Source organism: Malaclemys terrapin, chromosome 3 (genome assembly GCF_027887155.1).
Source record: "Malaclemys terrapin pileata isolate rMalTer1 chromosome 3, rMalTer1.hap1, whole genome shotgun sequence".
NCBI classification, from domain to species: domain Eukaryota; kingdom Metazoa; phylum Chordata; order Testudines; family Emydidae; genus Malaclemys; species Malaclemys terrapin.
Window position 1 is genome coordinate 70,986,749 of NC_071507.1, and position 15,145 is coordinate 71,001,893.

The following is a 15,145-nucleotide window of genomic DNA, read 5'->3' on the forward strand; positions in this document are numbered from 1 at the left end:
CTGAGATGAGTGCATGTACAGTGTTACAGAATGTTGAGGGATTTTGGCAGCAAGTCTAAAGCAAGCTGTACAAAGCTAACCTCAGATGGGAAATTTTTTTTTGGTACCCAATAACTCAGCTGTATCTGAATAGAGTTTTTTGAGGCCAGTAAAGGGCACATCCACGACCCTATGGCTATTTCCCTGCCAAAATTCAAAGAAAGTTTCAAGAATTTTTTTAAAAGTGAAAAATTTTAAGTAACCTTAATACAGGGTGTATCGTCACTTTCTCTGTATGTCCATAGAGTCGGCAGCCAGCAGTCCTGAATACTATAGTGATGTTAATCATTCAGAATATTTTTTCTTGCTTCTTTTATTAAAGACTTTCCTGTAGGAAAAAAGATAGTATTCACTGGTTAGAAATCAGTATAGACATGATTTTGTGACTGTCTTATAGTTGTTGGTATACTCAGAACCACAATTTATAACCATATAATCCATCTATCCTGTTATTTTTTTTCTATATGGGTTTGTTTAACATCAGGGGTTTGTTGTACAATATGTCCTACACACAGAAGCTTTGTCACATGATTCTACATCTAAGCCCAATGAATTTTGCTTGTTCCTGCTCCATATGGTACACTTATGAGCATAAGAACATAATCAGATTAAGAAACAAATACACAGAAATGGGACTACTCTGCTCTAGAAATGTAGTAAATTGAGTCTGTAAATAAAATGATCTTTAGAGTACGATTTAATTTTGATAGAAGTGGCTCCATCATCTTCAGTCTGGGTACTTCTGTAAATCAAAGGTGGTGCTTTTCATAAATAACTTTTAAAATCTTAACGTATATTGTAGCTATAAAATGCTAATACCATCACTAGAATCCTGAAATACAGTATGCTAGATTAGGATATGAAGATTGTTTTTGTTCCTCTATGCACTTGTTCCTTATGGGCAGGATCTTGCTCTCATTGAAATCAATGGCAAAACTCTTGTTGATTTAAATAGGAACAGAATCAGTCCCTTTATGCACAGAGTATATTCTTATGAGTTTTTCACAACTTGTTGTAAAGCCTATTCTCTTTCTCATCCTTCAAATAAAACATCAGTAGTGGAATCAATCAGCTCTATACAAGGATTAACTATGTGAACCTTTCTTAGTTATTTTGGCTTCCAACAACAGAAGTATGGAACCTGCAACTCTGCTCTCTCCATCTTTCCCTTACCTCATAAATTTGTTCTTCAGGATGTAGAATGAGTAAGAAGTAAGAAAAAAAAAAATAGGACCAGAACACTGGAGAAATAGGAGGTGAGGGTGAGGGACAAGAGACGAGAACCTCATCTAATCGATGGAAGCCCCTCAAGAGTCTAATTCCCTAAAACCCTCAGGTGAATGGATATTTGCCCCTTTACCCAGTTCTTTCATTCATCTGGTTGAGGGGTGCTTCTTCAATCTCCCAATATCCAGCCATTGTATTCCTTGGCAGGCCTCACTGTGTTACTCTGCACTGTTTGCCATCTCTAAGTCCTCTGGTAAACTCAGTAAGAGAACAGGAAGAGACGTTTGTCTTCTCCACTAGATCTATGATCATGGCCTGCTGTTAAGTCACTACTCAGAATCCTCCAAGGCTATTGCCTTCCTTTGTAATATCTGCTTTGATTCGGCATGTGTGAAAACTACATCCATGATAACACTGATTTTAGTTTAATTTGTGGAGATATTAGATTACAGATTCTTACAATAGGACTGGCTTTCTGCCCTTCCCTTCATACCTATAACTGTCTTCATCTAGACCAAAGTGTTTCCTTCTTCATTGATTCTGTGCTAACTTTCTGAATGGATTTTGATAAGACTGTATTCACCCCAGTCTGTGATGATTCTGAGGGAAGAGATGATCCCTTTTGTGGAGGCTTTGGCTAGTCACACAGATTTCTGACTTTTAGAAGTGGTATATGTATTTAGTGAAAAGAAGAGATCAGGACTGAAAGTCCAAGGATCTAATTCCTAATATACATATTTTGTTAGTTTTATTTAATTTTGGTCATGCTTCCTTGGAACTCTTTTTTGAGGTAGCTGAGACATTCATTGTTATCAAATATTGTTTAGTATTGTTTAACTGATGGTGTTCTTGGTGCTGTATGATATAGAAAACAAAAGTCAGTCTTTCCCTGGAAGAGGTTGTAGGTTAATTTCTGTTGGACCTCAAACCCTCTCCTGTCCAGACACTGTGCAGATTCTTAATATCTTCTGCTCGTTTCTAGAACTTTCAGTACTCCAGATTTCTGTTCGGTCCTGAATCTGGCAAGAAACATTTTGACAGGGTTCTTATGTTTGAGAGGATTTTTTTTATAAAATACTATCCTTATAATTTATGACCCTTTCTGGTTTCCAGTCTTGACAAAGATCTCTGAAGCTGTTCCTTGCAAGAACCATTTTCAATCAAATAAAATAGGAATATCTCCATATATTTTTATCTCATAGAGCTGGAAGGGACCCCCGAAAGGTCATCAAGTCCAGGCCCCTGCCTTCACTAGCAGGACCGAGTACTGATTTTGCCCCAGATCCCTAAGTGGCCTCCTCAAGGATTGAACTCACAATCCTGTGTTTAGGAGGCTAATGCGCAAACCACTGAGCTATCCCTCCCTTTCATCAATTTATGAAAGAAGCTACTGCTATTCAGCAATAGAGTAATTATCACCACTAAATAGTAGCTGTATCATGTACTACCTACATGTGGATAAGATTTATAGATTGATGGTAGGAGGCTCTTTAATTTAGAAGACAAAGGAATTCTGTGAGTTCTCCGCTACTCCTCAGGGGTTTAGATATATTATGATAGCTATGCAATACTGAGAAAGGGTGCATGTAATTACTTGAACAACTATCCCTCATTTTTAGAACCTAGAGAAATATATTTATGATCAGGATCGAACATTAGAGTTTGGTGATAGCTGGTCACTGTCTAATTAAAACATTTTGATAATATACAGCCTGTTTCTGATTTATGAACTTTCACAGATGCATATTCACATGGAAAATATATGTAAAATAATGTTGATTATATTTTTGAAAGTCTTTATGGAGTTTTAACAATTATTACACATTAAATTTTCTATAAATAAGGATAAAAAAGAAAAAGTAAACCACAACTGATTTTAAGCCTGAGTTAATAGAAAAACTAATGGAGAGCGAGAAAAGAAAAATCGTTGAATTGATGGATCAAAATCAACATTAGTATGTCAACTTGTTGAAATAGTACCAATGTGGCAATAAATCAATACAGGTTTAATGTATAGTTACATCTATAATTGGAGGGAAAAAACTTGTAAAATATTTTTAGGAAAGGAATGATGCTAACCCAGGGATTCTCAAACTTAATTGCATCGCGACCCCCTTCTGACGAGAAAAATTACTACATGACCCCAGGAGGGGGGACTGAATGAAGCCTGAGCCTGCCTGAGCCCCACCGCCCCGCATGGGGGGGCCAAAGTCCGAACCCCTCCGCCCAGGGTGGGGTGGGGGCAAAGCAGAAGCCCAAGGGCTTAAGCTGCAAGTGGGGGGCCTGTAACCTGAGCCCCAGCACCCGGGGCTTGGGCTTCGGGTCCAGGCCCCAGCAAGTCTAATGCCAGCCCTGGCGATCCCATTATAATGGGGTCGCAACCCACTTTGGGGTCCTGACCCACAATTTGAGAACTGCTGTGCTAAGCCTTCACTAAAAATTAAACTGGTTAAAGATGTTTGTAAGAAAATCATCATATAAAGTTAAAACCGAGTAAAAGAAGCATTCTTGATTTAGGTCCTTTTTGAGATGATCTCTACCTGTTAATCCTCTTCCTTCTCTTTTGTTCTAAAAACTTCTTTTGCATGATCAAATTGTTTAAACTTCTGGAGGTCACCATTACCAATTATCTTTGCTTTAGCTGGAAAGACCCACAGCTCTTTGTGTCCCAGCCACTGGCAATTTTTTACTTCTCTTTTTTATGCCTCTGAGTTTCCTGTGCTAAATCAGCAAACGTATTTAGTCACTTGCCCATAGCTCTCAGGTTTTGTGCAGTTCCAGGTGTGGCATTTCATACAGATTATTTAATGATTACATTTTCAAAAAGTTTACCTAAAATCATAAACTTCATCTTTAAACACAGTTGTGTAGATTTAGGGCAGGTAAAAGACATAGACAGTCATGGAAAATGAAACTCTCTATTTATCTACCGGCAGGTTTTTCAAGAATAAAGGTGATAGTATTGATGTAATATACTTAGACTTCTTGAAGGCATTTGACTTAGTACTGCATGACATTTTGATTAAAAATCTATGATGATACAAAATTAACATCTCACTTAAATTAATTAAAAATGGTCTAACTAAAAAAAGAACAGGCACCTTAGAGACTAACAAATTTATTAGAGCAAGTATTCCTGTTCTTTTTGCGGATACAGACTAACACGGCTGCTACTCCGAAACCGGTCTAACTAAAAGGTCTCAAAACATAATTATAAATGGGGGAATCTTTGAGTGTGTGTATTTCTATGGTGTTCCACAGGGATTGGGTCTTGGCCCTATGCTATTTAACATTTTTTTCAGTGACCCGGAAGAAAACGTAAAATCATCACTGATAGCTTGCAGATGACACAAATTTGGGGAGTGCTAAATAATGAAGGGGACAAGTCATTGATAGAGAACATTCTGGATTGCTTGGGAGGCAGGGCACAGACACACAAGTGTTTTAATATTGCCAAATGTAAATATATACATTTAGGAACAAAGAATGTAGTCCAAGAAGGATGTTGATAAAGAGGAGAGGTTTCAGAGAAGAGCCATGAGAATGAATAAAGAATTAGAAAAACTGCGTAAAAGTGATAGATTCAAGGAGCTCAATCTATTTAGTTTAACAAAATGAAAGGTAAGGGGTGACTTGATCACAGTCTGTAAGTACCTTAATGGAGAACAGGAATTTGATAATGGACTCTTCAGTCATCAGACAAAGGTACAACATGATCCAGTAGGGGGAAGTTGAAGCTAGACAAATTCAAACTAGAATTAATGGACACATTTTTAACAGTGAAAGTAATTGACCATTGGAACAATTTACAAAGGGTTATGGTGGATTCTCCATCACTGGAAAACTTTAAATCAAGACTGGATATTTTTCTAAAAAATATGCTCTAGTTCAAACAGGAATTAATTCAGGTAAATTCTGTGGCCTGTGTTATACAAGAGGTCAGACTAGATGATCACAGTGGTTTGTTTTGGCCTTGATAAATAACACTTCTTTCTAAGGATTACGGGGATATTTTGTTCTCCATGATCTACACAGTTCTGAGCATCTCTACTGAATCTACCAAGTACACCTCTACCCTGATATAACGCTGTCCTCGGGAGCCAAAAAAACTTACCGCGTTATAGGTGAAACCGTGTTATATCGAACTTGCTTTGATCCGCCGGAGTGCACAGTTACACCCCCCCCCCCCCCCAAGGACTGCTTTACCGTGTTGTATTGTATCCAAATTTCTGTTATATCGGGTCGCGTTATATCGGGGTAGAGGTGTAGTGCAAAGCATGATAGTTTGTCAAGCAGGAAATGTGATTCACTAAAATAGTCACATAAGAGCCACAAAACATACATTAGATGGGAACAAATTTTAAGTACCACTGAGTTTGGCTGGATTCAGACTGGAGACCTACAGCAAAAGGCGGTGTAGCTCATTAGCAATGTCATGAGGTATTTAGTCATCCTATAAGTGCTAATTTAGGTGGTGGTCCTGTATATTTTTATATTTTAGCTTTAAAAATTCTACATTGAGCATTAAAGTTGCAAAGCCAAGTACTATGGCATGCCAGAATTAACTTTGTTGGTGCAGCTTTAGTTATACCCCTTATGCATATTCATTATAAACAGGCTTTAATTATATAGTCACATACCATCTTTTCCCTCATGGATCATCAGCAGGATTTGAACCCAGGAGCTTCAGAGCCACAACACAGATCTCTACCACTTGAACGAAAGGAGTGAATGATACATACATGAATAGGCTTTTATTTTGTATGTGTTTCAGCCCCTAAAGAGGGAAATAACATATGCTTGGCCAGTGGATTACATAACTGTAGGTGAGACAGCAGAGGGATGTTGGATATTGGGATTCCTGGGTTCTGTTTGTGGTTCTGGCAGCAGAGTGTGATCTAGTGGTTAGAGACATCACAGTCAAGCATGTAGGTTTTGCAAACTCATTCCAAAAGGCATCATGGCTAAGTGGATGAATTTTGCATTGCTTTTGTCTTGGAGACCTGGGTTCTTTTTCCACATCTGCCTGAAGTGGCCATGTGCAACATCTCAATTACCTTATTTGTAAACTGTGGGGAATGATAGTTTCCTGTCCCTAGGGTAGGAATATGAGACCTTGGTCAGTAAAGAACACAGTGCATAGAAATGTTAACACCAATCAGTAGAAGAGGTGAGACCAGAACCCATAGTATTCTGGCTCCCAGCTGAGTACACATTACCTGGGACCAAAGGTTATTTTATGGGAGAGTCTCTCCATCTCTTTTCTTCTCCCCCGCAATGTGTGATACTTAGGGCTTGTCTACACTGGCATTTTACAGTGCTGCAACTTTCTCACTCAGGTGTAAAAAAACACCACCCTGAGCGCAGCAAGTTTCAGCGCTGTAAAGCGCCAGTGTAGACAGTGCCCCAGCGCTGGGAGCCACGCCTCTCAAGAAGGTGGTTAAAGCACTGCCATGTTGCCAGTGTAGACTAGCCCTTAGCAAGGCATGTATGTGGAAAAGCAGCCTAGAGCATCATTGTCATTTGAGATGGGTGACAGATGGGAGGCCTAGTTGCCTGTACAATCTTTTTTTCCTTCATAAGAGAGGGGTATTTGTGGGTGTGTGTACACACATGCGCATGTGCACACGTGATCTTTATTAGGTATGAACAAAAATAACTAGGCATGGAAATGTGTTGATAGTAGCCAAGTTGTGGGAGAATTATCATTAAATGCCAGGAATGAGGAGCACCCTTTCACTGACAAGAAGATCAGATTTAGTGGATTATGGTGTTACTTGCAGCTCCTAAATGCCTTTCTCTGGCTCAGCCCCTTTTAAACACTCCTGGATTTCTAACAGTTGGTGATTTCTGGGTTCCTAATTTTCCAGATTTTTAATTTTTTTTAGAGACATTCTTAAACTAGAGTATTTTATATACTTTTTTAAATTCGCAGTTTCTATTTTCATGTTTTCAGTCTGTATTCAGTGTTCACAGTATCTTGACACCCTTTATTTGTGCCTTCTGTAACTTCAAAACTGCTTTTAGAGAGGTCAAGAGGCTTCAGAATGGTTCCCTCAGGATAACTAAACCCATCATGTAAAGAAGGAGCGAGCGATGGTAGACTCACCAGATTCACCAGCCTCCTTACCCTGCCTGCTTATATTGATAGATATGAAGGTTTCCAGATCAATTTGCTGCTAATATTTTGATTTCTTGGACTCCATTTTATAGTAGTTCAATTAAGTGAAAGAAAATAAAAATGCAAACATAAACACCAGGTTGGTTCTGAAAACAATCAAGCAGTAAACTCTATACCCAAAGACTTAAATAAGCCAACAGCTGGTGTTAGCTGCAAGGTCTGTTACTGGCATTGTATTGCAGTTAGTGGATCATGTATGTTTAAAAAACAAACAAACAAACAAACAAAAAACCTACACCAGTCCAGAGCCAGCAGCAGCCTGGTGTTAAAGGAAGCTTGCAAGTGGCCATATTTCTTCACTCCCTTTGTTCTGCTAGAGTTGCTAATCTTTCTTAAACTGGCAGAATCCATGAATTTCAGAGGTAAGACTGATTTGTTCTGCATGTGCTGTTGCTAAGAATAATTACATATGATATATAAGATCACTTATTTTATATTATATTATTTGGGATTTTTCTAGAGAATATAAACTGCAATAATTATATTAATCAATGCATTAAAGATATAGTTGAAGCCTTAAACTAAAGTGTTCTTCACTATTCTGAATTTGATAGTGGAAATCCACTATTTGTATAACTTGGTCTTAACTTGCTGTCAATGGTACTGTTTGGTAGTGGCAGTGCACCAAATGTGTATATATATAGTATCTGCATGGTACAATCCTATTCTTGATTTTTTTCTTCCATCCAGACAATGAATGATTTTGACTATTTAAAACTACTGGGGAAAGGCACTTTTGGCAAAGTTATTTTGGTCCGAGAGAAGGCAAGTGGAAAATATTATGCGATGAAGATTTTGAAAAAAGAAGTTATTATTGCAAAGGTAAGCTTATATTTTAATATTTTCCCTGCTCAAATATTCTTTTGGGTGGGAAATTCCATATATAACAGGCAAAACACCAGTGGTTTCTGATGGTAACTATAAGTTTCTAAAGGGATCTAAGTTCTCTTAACATTTGTACTTCATGTGCCTTTTTTCATTGCCTTACCAATCTAATGAACAGAAAGCATTTGGATGCATCCTTGCTGTGGTCATCTGGATCTATCTTTAGGAAAGCATCAGAAAGATTGTGCAAGTCGGGTTTAAATAAGAAGAAAATGTACTGTGGGAAGTACTGTAGGCTTACAGGAAAAGATTATTTAAAAGTAAACTGGGATCATTCTCAGAGTAATTTGCGTGAAGTGGAGCAATTAAATATAGCTTATATTTTATTCCCTGCCTTGCTAGGTAAGGCAGCTGCTCATGGGATAAAGAATTTAAACTTTCCATTCCTATGGGAGAGGAAAAATCTGAAGTTTATGCCTGTAGGGCTGATGTTAAAGGGGCAGGATCAAATAGTTTAAACTTAGTGTTTGATTAGCCTGGTATTGCCAACTGTTGTGATTTGATTCTTAGACTATCACTGTAAACTCTCTGTATAGTTGCTCTAAGCTGATGGGAGAGAGCTCTCCCATTGGCTAAATTACTCCAGCCCCTGTGAGCGGCGGTAGCTATGTCGGCGGAAGACGCTGTAGTGTAACCATAGCCTTAGACTCAAGGAGTTCAAGGCCAGAGGCACCGTTAAATCATTTAGTGTGACCTCCTGTATAACACAGGCCCTTAAATTTCACCTGTTTACTCCTGTATTGTGCCCAGTAACTTGTTGTGACCTTTGCAATATTTGGTGGTTTATGAAAACCTCAGCTGCTGGTATCAGATTATTATCTGAGAATTTTATCTTTCATCTTAAAAAAAGTAAATTTCTTCTCACATGGAAAAGTTTAAAAATTTGAACTCTGAATGCTGCAATGTCAGGAGGCAAATCCAAAGAACCCCAATCTGATGATTTTTGTTGGCCTGACTCATGATATTTGAGTGCCTGGGGTTGGCAAATCTGATAATCATAAAATTCTAATGGGACTTTTCTCATGCATTTTATATATTTCGCTTTTAAAATATAATTCTATACATTTTTGCTTTTAAATATAATTGTGGGATGAAGTGTGCTATGCCAGAACTTGCAGCCAAGGAGGATGGGGACTATGGTGGTTTTAAGCTATCTTTGTGCCTTCCTGATTCTGGACAGCTCCAAGGGCTAGAGCAGCTCTCAGTGCAATTTAGACAGCCCTGTGGGTGTACAGCGGCTACTTCAGGATGTTCTATGGGTGGAAGTGCTTCTCAGAGCAGCCCTACCCCCAACACCTTTGTCCTCAACATGGCCCTTTTATTAGTGCTTGTGTAGGGATCCTCAGGAGGCCCTCTTATGGCTATCTTTCTTAGTTCCTGTGCTGAGAGAATCCTCACCTGGCTGCATGCAGGGCCTTTAGAGCCCTTTTATGCCATTTTCTTGCCCTTTTACCCAATGTAGAGATGCCATAGTTGGGGTGGCTTTTATATCAGTTAGACAAAACCAATATTTTGGCTTCCCTTGTTCATGCTGATGGCTGCTGCAGTAACACTGAATTTAAAATAAAGTTAAAATAACATTTCTTAACATACTTATTTTTTCTATTTCTGTGTAGCAGGTTCTGCTCTCCATTAAACTAGTGAAAGTCTAAAATAATTCTGTTGAGATCAATGAAGTTACTCTGTTTACTTCAGAGATCAGAAACTTGCCCATTAGGATAGTGCTGGAGACCCAGCTTTGATTTTTTTGTTCTGTTTTGTTTAGTTTGGTCTCACACATGCTAACCAAGGAGCTTTAATGTCTGAGGAAGCAACGCATTCCTTAATCTCTGAACTTTGACCTCTCTAGATTACTTTTAATAACTTTGGAAGCAGTGGTGTTCAGTTTTCCATGGCTGATAGGGTGGTAGTGATGATGTGAGGTCTTGGTGAAGTTTAGAATGGGGGATATACTTGGGTCTTCAGAAACAGTGTGGTATATTCTTTCCCTTCCCACCACATGCAAAAATATGATAGGCTAGTAGGCATAGTTGATTGGCACACTAACATCAAGTACATCCACAGAGATTTATAAATAATGATAGCATTTAACCTCTAGAGCGCAGTGTTTAAACTGATACCTTAAGGGCACAAGTTAAAATAAGTTCTTCAGTGTCAACCTAGTCTTCATTTAAGTACATCTCATAGTCCACTTACAGCTTGGTATAATATGCACTAGAGAAAATCATGATTGAACAGTAGGTGTGTTATGGTTCAGGTTTGAGATGTAATGGCAGACCTGTGTATGGGAAGGTTGTATGGCATCTGCCCAGTTCAATTTTGGTGATAGATCAAACATTGCATGTGTTTGGAACTTGCTACCAGTATTATTAAATCCTGGGCCAATGGGATCATTGACAGCTTTTAATGCTCTATACCTCATGAACCATTGAGGTTCTAAACAAAATTTATCAATCTTTGGTAGTTCCCAGCCTTTCATTTGTACACACTTGTTTGCACCTCAAGCACAGTGAAATATATTGGACCTAAACTTTGCATTTAATTTAATTTGTTTCTTTTCCCCCCACTTAAATTCTGGCATTATTTTTGAGAATCACTAAAACTATAAACTAAGAGGCACATCCTCAACTGGTGCTCCAGTATCAATTTACACCATCTGATGATCTGCTTTTTAGTTTCTTATTTGCTCAAGAATGGGGTTTTCAGCAGCATTCCATTTTGGCCTAACTCAGGTTTCATTGAAATCAATGGGAGCAGAATTTGGCCAATGCTTAGTGTTCTTGAAAATCCCATTCTAATGCTGTATGCTACCTAAAGCAGCTGGGAATCCTAGCTTTCAAATTAAATAAAACATTAATTTCTGTCTAAAGCTTGTGTTGTGACTGCTATGAAAATCATGCCAGAATTGAACACCAGGAGTGAGGAAGCAAGATCAGAATTAGAATAACTTGATTTTTATAGTGTTCTGACCAAATGTGTCTTAAATGGCATTGTGGGATTCCATGTTTGCTTGTGTGTCAGAGATTCCTTATATTTGGTTCCCATTGACATCCAGTGGGGGCTTGTTGGTGCTCAGCACTTCTGAAACTCAGGCAGATATCTAAATGTCTTAATGCTCCTATTTTTGAAAATCTTTGCTGTTTTGAAATGTGCTTAGTTTACAAGTAATACAGTTTTTTTTCTAACTTTTAGTCCTGTGAACTCAACCTGAGAAATCAAGCCTCAGTCCTTTTTCCCACATCACCAGTAATAAAGGTTCTGCAGGCCAAAATAGGCCCTTGAATAAACCTGCACAGTCCTACTACCTATAATGGGTTTGCATAGGTATAACTGATTAGAACTTAAACAAATAATTCTGTCAGTGGTTCTGTCAGTGTTTTTTGTGCAAGTGGGAATAGAGCCCTCCTTGCATACTCATAGCTGTGTGATCTCTGCAGAGGTACCAAGAGTAAAGTGCACTAAAATCTTAGGCCCTGATCCTACAAACACTGAAATATGTGTTTAATTTTGCTTTGGTGTGTGGTTCCATTGACCTAATATGAGTAATGTTATGCACATGTTTTAAATATTTGCAGGATGGGGGCCTTATTCAGTAACTACAAGTAAACATGTATGATGTAGTAAAAACGGACAGCAGATCTGTTGAATCTGAGGGTGCCATTTTTACATAGTCACTATTCAGAGCAGAATTGTATTGTTATTTTATTTACTTTTGTTTATTTGAATGTTAAGTTCTCTAAAATGTTTCAGCAGCTCCATAAATCTTAAATAATAGGTAAATGTTGTGCTTCACTGTAGTTTCTTTTCCCCCATGAAAATCAAGGGGCATTTGGGAGTCATCCTATCCTAATAGTTTGTTTCCATGCGGAAAAGGAGGACCTTCCCCCTGCCCCAAATAATAGTATTATTTGTGCTTCACTTCGTCTTCTCTTGGTATGGATATGGAAACTGCTTGTGACCTCAGCAGCAAGGGACTCAAATTCTATCTTAGACTTTTTGGGAAAGGAGTCAAAGCAGATGTAAATTTGATGTTAACATTTATTTAAGGTTTAGGGAAGTATTGAGATGTTTTATTAAATTAACTGAACAGGAAAAATATGAAAAAGATTTGTAAGAAGTTAGGGCCAATCTATGTGTTAAGATCCAAGTGTGAATTGCTGAGCCAGAAATATTCTGATATATCATCAAATGCTTTCCGGAAAAATAATGATGAAGTGAAGAGAGAGGAATTTTTGTTGTTTTCATGGATATTAAATCTACTCTCAGACTATCAGATAGTAAAAAGGGGGAGGGGAATATTCACATAGCATATGAAATAGAGTTCTAAAAAGTTACTTGACATTGCCCTTTCTAGTTCTTTATCAAAAAAAAATTTCCATAAACTTCTAAAAATATGCTAGAAAATCCTCATAGTTCCTCCATTAAACTGTTTTAATGCCTTCCTCTTGTATGTGGTTGTATTACATTCACCCAACATTTCAGTGCTAAAGTTTTAACCACTAACTTTTTGTTGCTGTTATTTTAACTTCTTATTTTGATGGCCTTCTTTTTATTTTGACAGCCTTCTTTTCAGTATAATTTATAACTCCTGGCATCTTTGGTTAATTTGTAGCTGAAGGGTATCTTTTCTTCATGGTTTAGATTAATTAATATGTACCATGCAATAGTATTACATTTTCATTATTTCTATCATTATTTTAAAAGTATACTTTGAACAAATGCATTTGCTTATTGTTATTGCTGATACTTCTGATTTGCACCAAACTAATCTTCCATTCACTATGATATTCAGCAGTTGCTAGGCAACCCACACAGTAAGTTGCTGACCCTCCTACCCTTTTTAAGATAATGCAGCTAGCAGAGGGGTTATTTTAATGAATTTTCTTTGTGAACTGCAAATCAGACTTATGTTTTTGATGTAATTGAGTTACATTATTTTAAAAACTCTAAATTATTATTTAAAGATTCATTTGCTACTCTAATTATGAGTTAATTGTAAAAATTTAGAGAGCCTCTGAAAATTTTAGTTTATTTCATATTAAGATTCATTTGGGTGTGATCTATGCAGTTGCCTCCCAAATTTTATCCATTTGCATTTGATACAAAAATAAATCGTTACTGATTAATACAAAGTTGTAGACTGTTACATGTGTAATACTAGATGCTTCACATCAGAACTGCTATGTAGGACCATAAGTTGTCTGTATTTTTAAACCATCAATTCCTTAATAATTTCCTCTTATACAGAAAGTGGTATAATAGTTCATCCATTAGCATTAGAAAAAATAGGGACTCAAATACAGGGTGTGTTAATTCATCTTTTTCCACATTAGGAGCTATGCTTAATTTTCTGTCTGTGTTTTTAGAATATATTTGAATGATAGAATTCTTTGAAAAGAAATAGCAATTATCAAAACTGAATGTGCTATCTCATTTTAAGATTTTGTATCTTTGTCTTTCCTGAAGTAGTGAAATTAGACTTATAAATTAAATATAATTTTCATCTCTCAATTCATGTTGAACCCTTTATTATTCAGGATGAAGTGGCTCACACTCTTACAGAAAGCAGAGTATTAAAAAACACTAGACACCCTTTTTTAACGGTAAGTATTGGGAATACAGAATAATTTTTTTAAATGGGTAATTTTTAACCTGAGGTATATACAATTATTGGAAAAAAAATTGTAAATAAATACATTTTAAAACTTCGTGTAACTCATGTGAGGTTAGGGTGGCAAATATCTTGAGTTTATGGTAAATGATATTAGAGTTTGGAAAATGCATTTAAGGTTTGCGGTTTAGAAATACTAAAGGATCTAATAGTTTAATAGAGCTTAAATTATATGAAAGCAAAAAAAGTTAGCTGTAAAATTAAAATGTTGCATTTTTGTGTGGATTCTTTTATCCATTAAAATAAAAATTGTTAAGTTGTAGAATTTTTTACACATTGTCAAGAGAATAATTAGAAGAAAGTGGATTTTAAATGGTTAGAAATTGAAGGCAAGGTACTGAAACACATATTTGTGTCTGGCGAACATAATGTAGAATAACAGTAGTTCAGTATCTTTGTGCATTGTGTGCTGATTAAATGTTTTAAAATACGTAATATGGACAATAATATGTATTCACCATTTTTATTATGTATTAACAAAATAAAGGAAATAGAATGACAGATTAAATCCATTTGAGGTTCACTGCAAATTAAGGGGTTAGTCTACTGTTAAGAAAACCAGTTTTCCAATATAAAACTAAGTTAAATCCCTCCTCGCTCTCAGTTTACCCAAAAATCTGTTGATGTCAATTTTTCAGAAAATTAAGAAAAACAAATAGTTTTATTCCTGTCTTCTACTATGTTCAAAAAACAATGCTTAGTGGATTGTAACTTTAATCTGGGAGACTATTATAGATTTTTATGTCTTATTTTTGAAAATAAGGCTAATTATAATATGAACATGATAAACTATATATAAACTGATTTATAAACAACCATTTAGACAGCAACGGATATATGGATGATAAAGGTTTTTTTGGATTTATATTAAACTAGATATATTAAAACATTATTATAAAAGTATATCGGGAGATATGAGAACTTCAGAAATTTCTTAAATTTCAGAGTATAAAGATAGGCAAGAATATGTCTACCATAGCCCATTTCAGAATCTAGAACATGTGACAGTAGATTCATCATCTCTTAAAGTGCCTTCCATGCTTATGGTGCTGAACAAATATTAGTGATATGATCATTTACCAGTTGTAAATTTGTTTATTCACTCAAGATAAAAGAAACCTACACTTGATGTCTGGAATGTC

General features: G+C 36.5%; 1 protein-coding gene across 7 annotated transcripts in view; it reads left to right on the forward strand.

Annotated features, from left to right (window-relative positions):
• AKT3 (AKT serine/threonine kinase 3) overlaps positions 1-15,145 on the forward strand; it is a 266,912-nt gene that overhangs the window by 160,558 nt on the left and 91,209 nt on the right. For all 7 annotated transcript variants that reach the window (XM_054023412.1, XM_054023411.1, XM_054023414.1 and 4 more), the window contains 2 exons: positions 8,138-8,269; positions 13,870-13,935. In XM_054023412.1, the coding sequence (XP_053879387.1) occupies positions 8,138-8,269; positions 13,870-13,935 (198 nt within the window). The remainder of the gene's footprint in view (positions 1-8,137; positions 8,270-13,869; positions 13,936-15,145) is intronic.